The sequence below is a fragment of the Sander vitreus genome, chromosome 15 (assembly GCF_031162955.1).
Source record: "Sander vitreus isolate 19-12246 chromosome 15, sanVit1, whole genome shotgun sequence".
In the NCBI taxonomy this organism is placed as follows: Eukaryota; Metazoa; Chordata; class Actinopteri; order Perciformes; family Percidae; genus Sander; species Sander vitreus.
This window is the reverse complement of record NC_135869.1, coordinates 15876630-15895413: the sequence shown is the minus strand read 5'-3', so window position 1 is coordinate 15895413 and position 18784 is coordinate 15876630. Positions and strand designations below refer to the sequence as shown.

The following is an 18784-nucleotide window of genomic DNA, read 5'->3' as shown; positions in this document are numbered from 1 at the left end:
CCCGCCCCACTCAATTATGCTTGCTTTTCCTTTTGCTGCCGTTTCTTCTTCTTCCAGAGCTCACACTCTCTCCAGTCTACTGAGACGAGCGGCTCAGCCCTCAATTCTGATAGGAGATTTTGGCTGAAAATGATTAGCAGGTAACACTGCTCTCATATGAATGTAGGGCACACACTAACCACTCATTCCATTCAAGGGTGTTTTCACTGGTTGGTCAGGACCAGAAAATAGTAGGTGGTTCCTCTGGGCTGCACTGGTGGTGGCTACTGTGGTTGTCAATGGACTTGAACACCTAAAAACTGCCTGTGCCCCCAAAGTTTGCGCTTTCCACTCCATTCCAACTCCTTCAGCCGTAGACATCTGGATGTTTTTTTTATACTATTTTGACATGTTTTTTTGCTGGACAAATCGCTTCAGCCTTTGAGAGCTGAACAAAGAATGAAATCCACGTGACTTTTTCCTCTTAACTTGCTTTCTCATTTTCAATGTGATGAATTGAGATGTTATCTGAGCTTATCTTGAAAAACAATACTGGAAACATGAAGGAGGGCTTTACCATTTCTTGGATACAGCTCTGTGTGAAAATGATAAAATGATAATCAATGCTGATTTAATATATGCTGATTACTTTGATTTTTTTGACAATGATTTGTAAAAAGTAAGTTGACCTTTTGTAAGCTGCGAATAAGCTAGCCTGCTGCTTAAGCATTAGTGAGATGTATGTTTGAGATAAGAATGAGTGTATAAGAATGAAAAGAATTGTCAAACTGTAAACTTTTGTCTAGGGATTAATAAATCCTTTAGGTCACTAGGAGTCTGTTTCCTATTATGATTCCCTGTCTGAGGTCTCTGGATGAAGGATCATTCTGGACTGTAACAGCCCTCATCTTCCCCACGTCTCAAGAGACTCCTTTATGTACAACTGGGGGAATGTAAGATGCTAAAATAAAACACTTTTTTTTGCCAGTGTGTCCATGCTGTCAGGAAAAACACTTAACCCTGCAGTTGCTTGTGATCAGGTTAATATCACCACAAAACCTGTGGGAAATTGGCCTTCGCCCCCTCTTTTGCAGTCTTTAGCACTACAGCAGCTGCCATCGTGCAGCTGTCTTCTTTCAAACCACTGGCTGCCTCCAATAAATGTGTTGTGTGAATGAGATTCCAATACAAATGTGAAAAAAATGTCAGGAGCAACATTTAGGAAAAAAGATGATTGATTAAAAGTGTGAGTGATGGGAGTGCTTATGGAAATAGTGGATGTTTATTTATGTGTTTGTAAAGAGTAGTATGTGGTAGTTAAACACTATATTTTCATTCTGTGCAATTTTCCCCTAGAAATCCACACATCACCCGGAGGTGTATTTATTTGGTTTGCATTAGATGTTGCATTTGATGTTTAGTTTCTACTTAAGTCTTTTTTGGTTAAGGTGGTAAGTCTCTCATTCATTTCATAGTTGTCATAACATTTATGTTTTCTTTCTCTTCTGTTATCAACCTGTGCCAGCACATTATGTATGATCATTTCATAAATTGACTATCCTTGGCAACTGGACCAGACAAATAAAAATTCTTTTAAAATCATTATCTATGTTGTCATTCCCACGTATACAGTTTAATTTGCATTGTTGGTTATTATAATTTTGAATGGGTGCAGTTTATATCAGTTTGTACTAGAGATGGTCCGATACCATTTTTTTTGCTTCCCGATTCTGATACCCTGAACTTGCATATCGGCCGATACCGAGTACCGATCCGATACTAGTGTGTCATATATTTTATTATGTTTTAAGAACTGTATACTACTATCCCTGTATGGATGTGATGATATTTCTATCTTTGTTGTCGGTCTGGCTCAGGTTAAACTCTTTGTGAAACATGAATGCCACAGAACGTTCTTTTATTATGCAGTTTGACAGTCAGTTATAATGGAAAAAGAACATAAATAAACTACTTTAACGTAAATTTTCTTTAGGGCTTTATTACGTGGTATCGGATTGGTGCATAAACTCCAGTACTTCCCGATACCGATACCAGCGTTTTAGGCAGTATCGGAACATCTCTAGTTTGTACTACAACCTATGAGTCAAAGCAAAATCTTGCTGCAGAATACTGAAAAAGTGACACTTATGTTTAACATGCTTGAGTAAATTCAGTATGCCTTTGTACTATTTCCAACAATTATTAAAAGTAAAAAGCATAATTGGGTCTTAACGGCCAAAAAGGAGGTACAAAAATTCACAGAAGAAAACTCGGGCGTTGCCACTCTTGTCACCAGGGCTTGAAGATACAGCAGCATTTTCTCAGCTGTGCTTGGTGTGCAGCATCTCAGTGAGTAGAGAGTTGCAGGGCAAATCTCCCAGAAGATGGCGCTGGTACAAATACTCCTCAACCTGCAAGCTAATGCTGCGTACTTCAGGAAGCCGGAGCAGCAGCTGGCCAAACTTGTCTGAGTGTCTTGGATGACTCTGTTGGGTGTGCTCCATCAGGGCCCTGTTCACCCTCTCTTGTGTCTGCTCCACCTGCCTGCGGCTCTGCACTGACTTCACATCTAGAGAACAGAAGAAAGATAACGCACACGATAAATACATGCACACACCATCAACAGCAGATGCATGCAAGACTTTAACATAAAAATGACAACTTAAAGGTCACAAAGTTGATCAAAAAGCTACATCTGATTTGTCTCTTCTATAAAGGGTCTAATCTCACTAGACTTTCAAAAGAAAAAACTCACCAGGGTTGAAAAGCACCAAGTATTTGAGACAGACAAACTCATGTCTGTCCAACTGGAATGCCTTCAGTTTGGACACCAGATCCTGGGTCCTCGATACCAGGCTACTCAGCGTCACACCTGCCTGAGAGATGATGATCGACACCTCAATCTGCATCAGAATGAGAGAAAGGTGGTGATCACAATTCAACTTTCTGTGCAATCCAAAACGACACGTAATGTTCTACCCAACGACATTTTGATGATCATAATAATTCTGCATTCTGTGCTGTTAACGTTAAACCCTACCTGTTGTCCAGTAACCAGATATATGCAGCCCTCTTTACTGTAGGTCACCTGTCTACAGAGGTGATCCAGGACCAGCAGCTCACTCCAACAGCTCTGCAGCAGCACCATCTGGTCCTCCACCTGTGGGAAGCATAAACAATTCATTGTATGTAGTTGCAAATTAAAGGCTACGATCTTTCATCTAGTAAGCACCCAACATATAGCAAAGAGTAAATGCCATAGGTCTGCTCAAACAGGTAATTTCTACTACTGCGAAAGGGTTATGTAACTCCATAATTATATGATTTATCACCTTGAGCTCCTTGAAAAGTGGACTGTTCCTAGCCCACTCCACAAGCCCAAACAGAGTCTGGTCAGCCATTTTGCACATGATGCTGAATGTATTTAGGCGGTCATGTTTGCCTCGATTGGCCTGTTCTCTCTGCAGACTGGCGAGGACCTTGGCACACAGCTGGCTCTCATCCTGATCCCCCTCCAGAAGTTGGCTTAGGAAGTTGGGTGTAAGAGTGGCTGATGAGGGGGTGTCTAGGATTTGGGTGGGAGCCTCGGAAAGAGGGGTAGTTGAGCTTGGTGTTGAGCAGGGGGATGATGCTGGTGTGCTTTTAGGTATGAATGAATTGTTCGGAGTTTGGTGCACGTAGTTTGTGGAAGGCGGGCTGTAGCTTAGAGGCATTACTCCTTTCTCCTGGAGGTATCCAGGGAAGGTGCGATGGTACAGTCCAGGGTAGGGCAGCGATAGAGGGGTGAGGACCCTGTCTGCGTTCATAGTGCAGTCCAGAGACATGGGCGCAGCCAACTGCCCCATGCCAGAGAAATACATGTGGGACTGATGAAAAGCATCAGAAGACAATGGAGCACTTGTGTGACTGCTCATTAGGTGAGGGTCATTTGGAGCTGTGGGCCGGTGTATTTGAGTTGTTTCCATCTTAATCCTGTAGGGAGCAGCATTTGCCTGGTGATACACCTTTTGCTGTTTTCTCTGCCTGTCCCGCCGGTACAGAGGTCCGAATTTATTCCTTCCACCTCTCATGCGATCTGCCCTTACCGCTGTGTACAGAACATGAAACAAATGATCAAGGTTTCACGACAAGATTTCAGACATTGCCAGAGATGATTTAGTTTATACAATTGTTAATATGGACACTATGTTTATTTAGGGCTCAGATACAAAGTCATCTATTATAATCTGGGTCATTACAGCACTGGTTTATGACTTAGATAAGTTATATGGGAGAAAAGAACATACATGTCCCAATGGAGCAGAATACAAGTACAAGGGCATGAGGGTGCATGTGTGTATGTTTCTGTGTGTGGGGTGGGGGCTATTTACTGTAGGCCTACCTTCTCTCTTCATGCCCACTGCCAAACACTTTTGGAAGCGGCAGGAAGGACAACGTTTCCTCTGCAAAAGGTTCATGGGGCAGCTCTGTTCTGCTGCACATGTGTAGCGCTTGTTATTCTGCACTGAGCGTTTAAAGAAGCCCTGCAGACAGAGAGAGAGAGAGAGAGAGAGAGAGAGAGAAAGAAAGAGAGACTGTAATCCTGTTGCTTCATTCTCTGCACATCACAAGACAATCCTAAGTGACAATATAAAAGTATGCATCATGAATCATAGTAGTTGAATATGGCTATTTTGTCTGTACTACAAGACCAAAGTATGGTGCTGTTAGAGGATACATGCTTTTCCATGGACTGTCCAAACCCCTGTCCCTTACCTTGCAGCTTTCACAAGTGAGCAGTCCATAGTGGTATCCTGACACTTTGTCTTCACAGATGGGACAGCTCTCCTCTGACTCTGGTCTGCTGTCTGGCTCTGTCTTAAATTCCTGAGCTGGAGAATGACACTGAATTAACACTGAATGTAAAATGTACCGTATGATACAAACATTGAATACTGAAGGCAGCCAATGTGGCACAAGGTAAGAATAATAATAAAGTGCTGGTTGTTCATTTGGAATTGTTAAGCTCCTGAAAACACATACATGCTCCAGAGAGCAAATCCTGCTCCAATCTTCTTTCCTGTTCCTGTTTTCTCTTCTCTTTTTCTTCTTTATTTTTGGTAAAATACAGTGATGCCAAAGGTGCGTGGACTTCCAGCCGAAATGCTCTCAGATTTGAGTTATAATATTGCTGCTGACATAAGTGTGTCATCTAATGAGGTTTAATAGCAGTGCAGGACGACCCCTCTGTTACCAACACTACCTTATCACTCAGCTTGATTTGCTTGGCTGTGATCACAGATATGACCCTTACACAAGTCCTAGAGATCACTGGCTATGACACAACTGTGAACCACGTTTAAGCCTTTACTACTGTAAATGTGGATTTTCACATGGACGTGATCAATATAATTTCTGGACCACTTCATGATATACATTTTCAGACACAGTTATATACCAACTTTAAAACAAGACATTTAAACATTTTTACGTTTTTCTGAGACCTGCCTAGGAGGGCACTATAAATCTCAATCTCAACAATCACAATAACTCACATATTAATGATCCTTCCAAAGTTAACAGATCCTCTGGGTAGTTGCCAGGGTGGTGGACAAGTGGCTGTGGCTGCTGTGGGTGATAATCAGTTAGGTCCATTCTGGCTGATGGGATATGAGCTTCAGAGTCAGTCCAGCCTGATCTTCATCGTTGCAGAGATCAGGAGACCAGACCGACAGCGCAGGAGGGCCACAGAAAGGCCGTTTGGCAGGCTTAACAGCCCAGGTGGACTGATGGTTGTTTGAGGCCCATAAGTGGACTTCGATCTGTAGTCTGTGTCATAAAACCTCTCCTGACTGGCACTCCTACCCAGTCAGTAAGTCAGCCAGCCAGCCAAACAGCCCCTCCACAGTCAGATATCCACCTGCTGGAATGTTACTGTAGTGGAATCACTCCAGTATCATTGAGCCATCCTAGAGCTTAGCTGATAAGATAAGAGTCCACTGAGGAGTGTTATTAATCACAATCAAAACTACAGCCATTTAGATTTCATGTTAATTCCTGCATTATTATTGTATTGCAATTTGTGCAGTGGTAGTAAGTACACAGGAGGTTTACTTCGTAAAAGTACCAGTAAAACAATGTAAAAATACATTATGCGTAAAAGTGCTTAATTAAAAATCTTACTTGAGTAATAGTACATAAGTATATTCAGCTAAATGTAATTAAAGTATTAAAAGTGAAAGAACCTGTGCAGCAAAAAACTGGCCCCTTTAATATGTTATAGTACTGCATATGACATTGTTAATACTCTTGCATCAATGTGTAGCATTTTATTGTTGTAGCTGGTCGAGGTAGAGCTAGTTTTAACTACTTTGTATACAGAACACGTACAAATATACAGTATATACAGTCTAGTGGTTCCCAGCTCAGGGGTCCGGCCACTCCAAAGGTTCACAGGATAAATCTGAGGCAACAAGACCAAATTAGGTTCAGCTACAAATGTGTAGTCTTTTATTTTATTTTACTTTTCTCTAATATTTGCTTTTTTGGGGTGAAACAGTTTATGATTTTACTTCTTTGGGCCTTGAACAGTAAAAAAAAATGAAACCAGATGAAAAACTGCAGTCAATTACAGTTCTTAAGTAAATGCACTTAGGTACTTTCCACCACTGAATTTAAGTTAAACTAATACATTTAATATTGTATTCAAGGAAAGAACAATAACATCTGAAAACGTAGCTTTACTCAGTATAATAAAATTAGCCAATTGGGGAAATCAGAGAATGTGTCAGTGACTATATTTTTCCACATCCCTAGCTAGTGCTTCAGTGCTTGTGCTGATAAGGTGCCATTCAACAGCCAAAATGGTACAGTGACATTAAAGCAATAGGGCAGGTCAAAGGTGGATGTTTATGACTCCTGCACATTAGCTTGTAAATGGAATATGACATTTATCAATAAAATAGCCCCTATGCTATTTTCACCAGACTGGCTTCCAAAACCTGACACTGTCTCCCTTCTCTCAGAGGGTAAATCTTCAACATATTCAACAATCCTTATCATATGTCACTGAGAGCTTGAAGTGCAAGGCAGTGTGTGTAATCCTGGCAGTAATGGTTTTCTTGAATTTAGTAGTGTCATCTGGTGGTATTGTAGAATAACACCAAACTGGAGTGAGACTGGGTTGTCTTTTGCAGGCTTCATCTAAACCAGCTGCTTTTGACACATTTTAGGATTGGTCCAACGACAAGGCCTTTTATTGGTTAAGAACCACCAATAGAAATTGCTGCAAAAGGGTACGTTTATTGAATAGAAACAGAAAACAACCTAACAAGCAAGTGTAAAACCATCTTCACAAGTGCTACATGGTGTACACAATTAATTCAAATGTATCAGCATTTTTAAATTCTGTGCTCTCGCTGGCAGGTTATTTATTTGACACACTATGACCTGAAGCAATGTCCAGAGACATCATCTCTTCATATACAATGTCTGCTGTAAGCTGTCATTGCACCGGGCTCATAATATTCAAGACTCCAATTCCTCGCTGCTGGGACACACCGGGTCATCCCCAACGACAAACCACACCTCATTGTGCCTGTTAAATATGGTCATTGGACTGCAAGAAACAAAAGCACACACATTAATTTATTATACAATATAAAATGTGTTTTGTGATTCTTCGTGAGAAGACGATGATTTGTTTACCTGTTATATCCAACAGCATAGTGGAAGCCTTTGTTGTACTCTGCACCGACTAAGTCAAGGGCGGAGGACAGACTGCTTGCTTTGTTTTTGTCAGACATGCTCGTCATCCATCCTCCATAGGTCTGTACATACACCTTCATATCTGCCATCCGGTGGATGTACACCTGCAATTCAGCAAAGTATTATCTGCCAGAGCTGAAGGTAGACGTCACAGAAGTAAAAAAAAACATGATCTTGGAATTAACCAAAAGAAGGTTTGATGTGTTTTCTGCCATGTTTTGTCAAATAACCTTACCTTATTATCATTAGGTTTGGGGGGATTTGTCTGATCTTCAGATGGCAGCAAGAAACTCAATGTGTAGGTACCCATTTGCCAAAATGACTTGTCCTCGGAAATTTTCACAAGAACAGGAGCTGTCATTTTAATTTTCTTTCCTGAATGTAAACATTATGAAAATACAAAGAGTTTTTATAGTTCTTTTTCTTTTTCCTTTTAAGAAATGTCACAAATAGGAAATGCACAACAAGCATAACAATGTTCTGGCTTGAATATCCAATGCAACTGCCAAACCATTTCTGCTCTCTGATCCCAACTAAATACAGTAATTACATGTGTATTGTCGGGTTTTAATTTTAGCTGTACCAGATATTTAAACAGAGGCTGAAAAAACTGGTTTTAAAATACTATGTTCTTTGCAAACTGACAAACTGAATCAGTTACAAAAAGTTTGAAACATTATACTCATGCAATGTAATGTTGCGCACATATGGTGTGCTGTTGATGGGTTGTGTGGCTCTCTTAAAAAAGACATTTTGATCTAAATTAAATCACGTTTCAATAAAAGTTAAATAATACATAAATAAATAACGCACCATTCTCGTTGGCACCAGTGATGTAGTTAAACAGTCGTCTGAATGCTCTCATTGCTGCAATCTCCATTAATAAGGATGTCTCGTCAGTTGAAACCCATTTCACGGAGTCATAGTGACGGACCTGAGGGACATGATTAAACACGAAGGAGTGGGCTTTTTGAAGGTTTCTTGCACTTCAAATGTGAAAAGGTTCCTCTCTTGCTCAGACACACTTACCTCATATTTGTCAGTCTCACAAATCCGATCAAACAGCAGGCACTGTTCTGTCTCAGTACAGAACTGCAACTGAGATGAGTTTCTGTGTAATTATAAAGGAAACTATTAAAAAAGGCACAAATAAAGACATATGTATGAGGTATACAACATTATAGCAATAATCATCTTTGCCAGGATCTGGGTACAAATTATTAATATCTTCAAATTCCTCAAGAATCCCATTCATGAGCTGATACAGTAATTTTTTATTTTGACTTGGAGGTAACCGTGTTTCCAGTTTTCTTTCGACCAACATTTGGTCGATAGAAAAGGTTTTTTGGTTCAACTCAATTTGGTCAAACGCAGCAATCTATTAAAAATGGGGATTCAATTCAGGTTTCTTACCCAACTCTGGCCTCAGCTGTAAGCACCAACAGAAAGCCAACAAGCGCTGAAAGATAAATCCTGAAACACACATATAGAGTAGAGTGTGACGTTGTGACTTAACAAGCCATTTTTGTTCATCCAGTAAAAAAAGAACAGTTTTCACACAGCACTTAAGCTTAGTTCATGCACTAAGACATTTCTATTCAATAATTTACATCTAAGACAATCTGGACAGTAAAAAGTACTTACATCGTGGCAGAGTGTTGGGTTCCGTGCTTTCAAAAACCAGATCTTTGCAGTCTGGTCCAAAGCAACAATTTATTCCAACTCTGCTTATAAAAGGAAAACTGGCCACTCCCTGAACCCACAACACAAACCAGACAATGGAGTATCACAGAAACAAGAAACTGGGAAGAATTGTGAAACAAACAGACAGACACGTTTGACTGTATGTGTTATTGACATATTTTGTAACCTTAAATACACAAACAAATAAGCAACTTTCAATGCTCAGTTTTGGTTGAGACAGACAGAGAAGTGTAATCTGGCAGGTTGCAGTATGATGTAGGTTCTCTGTTCATGCCTAAAAGTCCAATATCTCAAGTCACATATGATACATTTAAAACAGATAAGTCTTGTTATTGACAAATTTCCTTTATAAAGAATAGGTAAAATGCATGAATAAACTTCGACCATTGAGGTCATAGTTAGTGGTGGTGTTGTACTGACAGCATTCGATTGAGAGATGTTTCTGATATTCTTCCGTCCTGATGTATTGTAAATGTGTGAAAAAAAATTTGTTGACAGTGTCAACAAAAACTGAACTATTACTGAACTATTACTATACTTTGTAAAGGTAAAATGTTGATGCATTGGATTGCATTAGATTGTACAGGTGTACTAAATAAAGTGGCCACCGAAAGTACAGTACCAGAAAGAATTGTCAGTCAAGGAGCAAAATACTTCCCATGTTCCCATGCGTTATTATTTTTTCCACCACATTGTACAGTATGTCCTGTTGACCACCCTGGCTCTCGTATACACAGACAAAAACAGGCTCAGAGAGAAATGATGGACTAGCTATGTAAGATTCATGTCACAAGAGAAGTTCTATTGTACCTTTTGTTAGCACAGTTCACATGATACCTGTTTTGTACCTGCAGTATACCAAATCCCTGGAGTTTGTTCCCATTCAAAAAATGCATTCAACCATACACATAAGGTTCACACCCATATGAACAATAGATGAAAAAGAGTTGGTGCACAAAAAACTTTTTACAATTATAGTAAACTTGGTTACACAAATATGTAATTTGATTTTGTTAAAGGGTGTGAGAGTATACATTTGATTTTAAATGATCACCATAACTGTAAGAAGATATGTTAAAAACAAACTAAAAAATATCAATCATGCTAAAAAAAGAAAAATGTTTTTTGGAACATTTTCTTATTAATTAATGAATGTTTTGTTATATTCCATACCCTTAGTCCAGACAAACTCGTAACTTCAGAAGATGCCTTATATGTTTGTGCTTTGCTTCTTAAAAAACAATTCTGACACTGATGTTTGTTGTTAAGTGGTGTGTATGAACATGTATGGAGACTATAATAAATCAGATGAAATTCTTGTGTTAAAAATCATAGACTTGAAATAAAGGTAGACTCACATGAATAGCTCAAGGTCTAATATTTGACCTCCTGTCCACTGTATTAATAACTTAATAACGCATTCATTCATACATTCAAATTAAGTTAATTTGTTTAAGATAACTTGCTTTGATTAACATCACGTTTTTACACAGTTAATAATGGTATGAGCAAATTATATTTAAAACAGACTTAAACTTCCTAATTTTAATACAGTTTTACTGCATTGCAAATAACGGCAGCCAACTTGAGTCGAACCTTCTGATATCAGCCTTCTAATGTTACACAGTTATTGTGTTTGAAAGTCTACCATATCAGCACATACTGCTGCACCTAGCATATAACATTACCATTAACCACTGCCTGATGTAAATAATAATGAAAATACCTGGTGGTAATGAACAAGAACATCTTTTAAGCTCCATAATGACTAAATTATCACGTTTTTGTAAATAAACACTGAGGGGTAACCTGAGTACATAGAGTTAAAGGATTTTCCTCTCTTTTTTTCCTCAGGTCTTAGTCTCTAGTCCTTTATGTGAATAATATCACAGTATTGTTGTTACAGGTCTTTCCTTAGTTTATGGGAACAACGTTTAGCCAACATTAACTACAGAGGGTTAGATGTGCTTGCAATTTGTGTCGATGATCTTAGTTGGCTATGATATCAATTCTGTCAACCATAATAATTATTTCAAATGTGTTTATGTGAATGGTGCGACAAACCTGGATAGCAGCTGTGGTTCTTGGTGAAGTTATGCAAAACTCTGGTTCTGGAATGCATCAGCAAAATGCAACGTGAACAAAAGCATGTGTGTGTTGAAATTGTGTAACCTACTTTATGGAGGGGGGCAGACGGGCAGTTTCCCTTTACCTCTGACGTTTGAGCTTAGATAGGCTAAACATGTAGCTGTATTAAAGCCCCACCAATGCAAACTGCACACATTTATCTTAATGCTAGTTCAAACAGCTGATATAGCCTCTTTTTTTTTACCGGAAATATCAGCATGGTATTGTGTCCGTCTTGAAGCTAGCTGGACCTAATAGTGTAGCCTACTCCAGTGGTCACAGCGAGGAACTGCAACATTAAATACAATTTTCCATCAAATAAATCTGTTAACAGTGTTGGGAGTAACACGTTACAAAAGTACCGCAATTACAGTAATGTACACCTTTTTGCTGTAACGCAGTAATAGAACACATTACTAATAACATTTTGGTAATATTATACCGGTTACAATCTCAGTTAACGCAAGTTACAATGCATTTAACCTGAAATTAAGAGGTGTTTTTTTTTTTTTTTAAGAATTCCTGAACACCGCAAAACATTTTGGCACAGAAAAAAAGTCCGCAAGTAAAAGAGTAACGTTTCCTGTTACTGGAATTCGATGGTTGAGATGACTGCATAATCTGATTCTACATTTGTGAGATGGTAATTCCATGGGCGTAAATCTGATCTAACAGTAGGGGGGGGCGACAATAAACATAAAATTTCTGAAGAGCAATTTTTGAAGGGGACACAAATAATTCAGCCACAATTATACTCGTAGAGGACATGTGTACACAGATGAAAGCCTTAATACTATCATTAGTGTAGCATGGAGACTGTACCATTATCCTTCTTTTCAGCGTTTCTCTTGATTCAATGAAAAAGCGGACTAAATTGACCAAAACATTCTTCTTTAAAACCATTTATTTATTTCTAAGTTGTTTACAATCAAGCCACAAAAATACCTTAAAATATAATGACTTATTTTGAAAACATTTCCCCATATAAAAGAAATACAATGCTTTTGTACACGTGTTAAATTAGCTGATCATAATGTAAATTAGTGAGCCACTAGTAAAGCTCATCTGCTCACACTGACAGCCACACACCTCCAAAAATATGAACTAAGCTCAACACACTTACCTGAGACTCTACACCTGACTGTCCCTGGTCTCCCTGTTCCTCAGTTCTTTCTGTCTCCTTTGCCTGTGACATAGTGACGTTAGTATTTCCATAAGCACCCATTCTTATAAAGATGTTACCAAATTGTCTTGATATGAGGACTTATTGTACTTACTTGGCGTTTTTGGTGTACTGAAAAATTTCAAATTTCTCTGTCATTTTATCTGGGCAACAACAACACAAATCTTTAAGGTCAGATGTCTAAATGAGTTAGGTTCATAGGTTCACCACGCGGTCATATTATAATTATAAAATGATCTTGCGTCCTCCACATAAATATTAGGTTTCGTCTGGGACAGAGGATATATATTTAACTGATCAGCCACTTAACTTCATATTCAGCAAAACACAACTCTAGATCTTCAATATTAACCCTAATATCAGTTCACACACATAACGTTAGGCTTATCGCTGTGGTAACGTTAGTTGTAGTGGGTGCATTTCTATCCAACAAGCTATTAAATAAGCTAGGTAACGTTACATTATATTAAACTAACATAGCGAACTTTTTGTCATGACTAATTCGTTAATTACTCAGCATCATTTCTATTTGAGAAAAGAACAACTTCATCCGATGTTTAATGTGAATAAAACAGCCTTGAACCGCCTACTTACTAATACATTCCTGTCACTACCGATGTGACTGAGTGCAGATCCTAATTTACAGTAGGCAGTGGACCAAACCACTGTGAAGCAAGGGAGGGGGGACTCAAAATGTTTCTAAACTTTAACCATTTTTTGGGGTTTGTATTGTTTTACTACTTACACAGATATTTTAAGTATACATCTTTATGTTATTTACAATACACAGCATTGTTTTAATGATATTTCTACGGGGGGGACAACCATTAGATGGTCCTGACCCCCCCGACCCCCCTGGGATTTACGCCCTTAGGTAATTCGTAGGCCTAGATGGAATTTTATGCTGCGTTTGCCTGTCACTGTTCCCGTGGTCAGAGCCAGTACGGACAACATCTCCCAACAGGTACATCAGCGCCCCTGTTTGGGAATTATTGTCTGGCTTGCTACACGTAAATATTGAGAACCAGTGGCAGCAAAAACTGTCCTAGTGTCAGACACTGTCCTGTGACACCCACTGTCCTGTGACACCCACTGTCCTGTGACACCCAGACACTGTCCTGTGACTCGTCATGGGAGCCACAGGACAGTGTACAGGACAGTGTCTGACTGTCCCGGGACACCCCTCAGGACACTACTAACAGGACAGGACAGGACAGTTTTTGCTGCCACTACTGCTGGAGATATTAGCATTACATTTATCAGTGGTGGAATGTATTATAATATATATATTCTATACCGTACTTTAAATTCAATTCAGTTACATTTTATTTAAAGTATCAAATCATAACAAGAGTTATCTCGAGACATTTTACAGATAGAGTAGGTCTAGACCACACTCTATAATTTATAAAGTCCCAACAATTCTAGTAATTCCAGTAATTCCCCCAAGAGCAATAGTGTGACAGTGACGAAGAAAAACTCCCTTTTAGGAAGAAACCTCAGCAGACCCAGGCTCTTGGTAGATGGTGTCTGACGGTGCCGGTTGGGGATATGATGAACAGTGGCAATAATAGTCACATTAAAGATAGCGTAACAGTGACTAAAAATGGTAAGTCGTAGTAGTTTATGTCATAGCAGGGCACTGCAGGGCGTTACAGTATGTAGCGTGGCACAACAGAGCATAGCTGGACATAGCAGGACGCAGCAGGGTTCAGCAGGACGCAGCAGGACACGGCAGGTCACCGCAGAGTGTAGCAGGGTGTAGTGAAGCAGGACCACGACGACAGCTGTAACCAAGATCTTGGTGCCATCCTAATCCAAGGAAATGTGTTGGGATAAACTTTATCAAAGAGGAGGGTTTTCAGTTTATTCTTAAATGTGGTGACAGTGATTCAAATATCAAAATGTTCAGCTCTTTAAGGACATTTGTGCTTGTATTCCGCTTTTCTCCACCATTTAAAGTTTTAAAATATCAAGCTTTTTTCTTTGTACATTGGAAGTCAATGGAGCAATCTTTGTCTTCTTCAGGCTATTTCCTATTCTAAATGCTACTACTCCCACATACTTTCACCTACAGACGTAATTCAAACTTGAAACTATTTACACAACCTTCAGCTTTTAGAAAATGATTCAGCTGTTTGATATCTGTTACAGTTTTTGTGCTTCTTTTACACTCGACCACAATTCAACATACTAGACCATGACTTTTTAATGGCTTTTTTCAACATATTATACTATGACCTTTTTATCACTTTTTTTGACATACTATACTATGGCTAATTGTACTTATGACTTTTTTTATATACAGACTATGACTTTTTTATCACTTTTTTCGACATACTATACTATGACTTTTTAATTACTTTTTCGACATACTATACTACGACTTTTTAATTACTTTTTCGACATACTATGCTATGCCTTTTTAATTACTTTTTCGACATACTATACTATGACTTTTTTATGACTTTTTCGCCTTTCATACTATGATTTTTTTTATCACTTTTTTGACATACTGACTTTATCACTTTTTTCGACGTACAGACTATGACTTTTTTGACATACTATACTGTGACTTTTCATGACTTATTTCGACATACTATACTTTTACTTTTTTATGACTTTTTCCACGTACTATACTATGAGTTTTTATCACTTTATACAACATACTATACTATGACTTTTTTATGTTTTTCAACACACTGTATCATGACTTTTTTTCTTTTTTTTGTCAGACTATACTGTCACTTTTTTATCACTTTTTTTGTCATATTATACTATGACTTTTTTATCACTTTTTTCGACATATTATACTTTGACTTTTTTCGACATACTATACTATGACTTTTTTATCACTTTTTTCGACATATTATACTTTGACTTTTTTCGACATACTATACTATGACTTTTTTATCACTTTTTTCGACATATTATACTTTGACTTTTTTCGACATACTATACTATGACTTTTTTCGACATATTATACTTTGACTTTTTTCGACATACTATACTATGACTTTTTTTATCAATTTTTTTCGACATATTATACTTTGACTTTTTTCGACATACTATACTATGACTTTTTTACAAAAAAACACTTTGTGTCAGGTCAGATAGCTTAGGGTGATGCGGTTATAAGCGGAAGACGGAAGGTTATACTATACTATGACTTATTATCACTTTTTTCAACAAGCTATCCTATGACTTTTTATCACTTTCAACATACTGTGCTATGACTTTTTCATCACTTTTTTCGACATACTATACTATCACTTTTTTCAACATACTGTACTATAACTTTTTTCAACATACTATAATATTACTTTTTATCACTTTTTTTGACATACTATACTATAACTTTTTCGACATACTATACTATGACTTTTTTATTACATTTTTTTATATGCTATACTATGATTTTTTTAATCCCTTTTTTCAACATGCTATACTATGACTTTTTTTTATCACTTTTCAACATGCTATACTATGACTTTTTTTTATCACTTCATGACACTATGACTATTTTTGACATGCTATACTACGACTTTTATATCACTTTTTTGACAAACAATGATATAACTTTTTTATTACTTTTTTCGACATACTATACTATGACTTTTTTCGACATACTGTACTATGACTTTTTTCAACATACTATCCTATGACTTTTTCATCACTTTTTTCGACATACTATACCATGACTTCTAATCACTTTTTTTTGACAAACTGTCATTTTGATATGCTATACTATGACTATTTTCGACATACTATACTATGACTTTTTTCGATATACAGACTATGACATTTGTATGACATTTTTCGACATGCTATACTATCACTTTTTTATCACTTTGTTCGACATACTATACTATGACTTTTTTTCGACATACTATACTATGATTTTTTCATGACATTTTTTGACATACTATACTACGACTTTTTAATCACTTTTTTCTGACATACTATACCATAACTTCTTATCACTTTGGCATGTTAGGCATTTGATAGGACAGCTTAGACATGAAAGGGGAGAGAAAGGCACAATGACATGCAGCAAAGGGCCACATGTCGGAATTGAACCAGTGGCCTCTGCTGCAAGGAAGGAGCATCTGTATATGGGGTGCACGCTCTACCAGGTGAGCAACTTTTTTGTCAGTTTTCAACATACTATACTATTACTTTTTTTAAACACACTATACTATGACTTTTTTCAACATTCCATACTATGACTTTTTAATGTTTTTTTTCCGACATACTATAATATGACTACTAATATGTTTTCACCCTATTTTATTCAGTGGCATGAGGATCAGAGGTTAGCCCTGCTCCAATTAGTCTTTTTCATGACTTTTTTCAACGAACTATACTATCAATCTTTTTATCCCTTTTTTGATAAACTATACTATGACTTTTTATCTTTTTTGAGATACCATAGTATGAGTTTTCGAAATGCCATACAATGTAATTTCTTCCAAAAAACCTTAAAATATTCCACTTTTGTTCAATACATTATGGTATTATTAACCATTTCCATTTTTTAGTAACATTTCAATGAAATTCGTACTTATTAAAACCATTCCCACTTTTCCAACTATTCTCATTACTTCACCTTCTTTTTAAGCAAATATGTCAGCAATCCAGTTTAGCTTTAGCAATTTACCTTTCAGCATTCACAAGCATTTCCTGCAGAAAATGCATTTTATAGTTGTATTTACTAATGATTATCCCCTCATTTTGTGATCATCACAAAAAAACATCAACAGTTATATCGTTGGTAATACTTCTATTGATAAATACATGTTTTCTGGTTTGTGTCTTGAAGCTAGTGGGACAGTGGACCTGTCTCGCATTACTAGTGGCCACAGTAAGGAATTGCAACACTACATTAGTATTCAGTGATATCAAACAATATAAACCCCTACACCATGTAGTCTGATGCATTTAAAAAATATAGGCTATATATAATTTGTGAATAGCTCCCTTTTATTTGGCGGTCGGCTGAATATTGGAAACAGAAAGGTTTATTGTTTATAGGTTGGTAATGTGTCTGCTTGACGCTAGATGGGGTTGACAGTTGACTATTAGAATTCATTCTATATTTAGAGCGTTTACTGCCATCTTATGATCACCGTGAGGAACTGCAACAACACATTAAAACATCAAGCAAGAGTCCCGCTTTGCCAGACCCTCCTCCAAGGTGCGCTGAAGGTACTACCGAAACATACTTTCGGTAAATACTTTCAAAATTAAGTATAAAAAAATATAAAAAATAAAAAAACTTTAGTAAGGTACAGATATTTACACGTATTTTTATGATTCTTAACGAATATCTGTGATAAGAGTATTCATACGATGAATCCTAATGTTAATACATATAATAGGCTTTTAATCAAACCCCCGTCAACGCAAATGATGAATAGATCGATGGATGAATTATCATTTTTTTTTGTTATACTTATTATACTTACTATTCCTATTATATTTATTGCAATACTCTGGACCGTATGCCTATTGTGAATTTATTAAAATAACATTTCTTAGTAAAAGAAACTTTAAAAGAAAGATTTTTTGTTAATAATAATGAAAATAATAATAATAATAATAATAATAATAATAATAATAATAATAATCTGTTTTCCTTCTCTAATCATTAACCAATTCTGAGGCATCTACGGACATGTGGGAGTGCATAATATTATACATCCATGGTGCATACTTGCTGTAGTTTAAAGTTTGACCCAAAACATAACAATATAGCCATAATATGGCACACAGCGTGCCGTGATGTGTGACGTGCTACAGTTGTCACAGGAGTCGTTGTCACTTGAAGAACTACAACTCCCACACACTGACTCGGCCTCTGTGACCCATTTAGGTAATCGCTGGGCTTATGTAGCCGTCTGTCCCGCTGTGACTTGGTCGTATCCCCCTCTATGAAAGCTGCAGTAACGTTAGTTTACAGACCCGCTGGTGTAGTACATCTTTATTTCCTAAATTTGCTGGTGTGGAGGACGCGCTGGTCGATCTACAGGTTGGTAGACTACA

At 37.4% G+C, this 18784-nt stretch overlaps 2 protein-coding genes across 4 annotated transcripts; both read right to left on the bottom strand.

Annotated features, from left to right (window-relative positions):
- Positions 1-1603: 1603 nt before the first annotated feature.
- On the bottom strand, positions 1604-5613 carry nr5a5 (nuclear receptor subfamily 5, group A, member 5). The gene is made up of 7 exons (XM_078268946.1): positions 5514-5613; positions 4735-4850; positions 4361-4502; positions 3312-4066; positions 3020-3139; positions 2735-2882; positions 1604-2548 (listed from the first exon to the last, which is right to left on the bottom strand). The coding sequence occupies exons 1-7, from the start codon at positions 5611-5613 to the stop codon at positions 2301-2303; spliced, it is 1629 nt and encodes a 542-aa protein (XP_078125072.1). The 3' UTR covers positions 1604-2300.
- A 1627-nt stretch (positions 5614-7240) lies between these two features.
- soul5 (heme-binding protein soul5) lies at positions 7241-12695 on the bottom strand. 3 transcript variants are annotated; one of them, XM_078268949.1, is made up of 9 exons: positions 12680-12695; positions 11494-11540; positions 9370-9478; positions 9139-9198; positions 8755-8836; positions 8539-8659; positions 7961-8100; positions 7666-7829; positions 7241-7576 (listed from the first exon to the last, which is right to left on the bottom strand). In XM_078268949.1, coding segments are annotated over exons 3-9 (660 nt in total). In that variant the 5' UTR covers positions 9372-9478; positions 11494-11540; positions 12680-12695; the 3' UTR covers positions 7241-7485. The 3 variants fall into 3 exon arrangements, with proteins under 3 accessions (XP_078125075.1, XP_078125074.1, XP_078125076.1); XM_078268948.1 differs by lacking the exon at positions 12680-12695 and adding an exon at positions 11642-11769; XM_078268950.1 differs by lacking the exons at positions 11494-11540; positions 12680-12695 and adding an exon at positions 11606-11769.
- Between the last annotated feature and the right edge of the window lie 6089 nt (positions 12696-18784).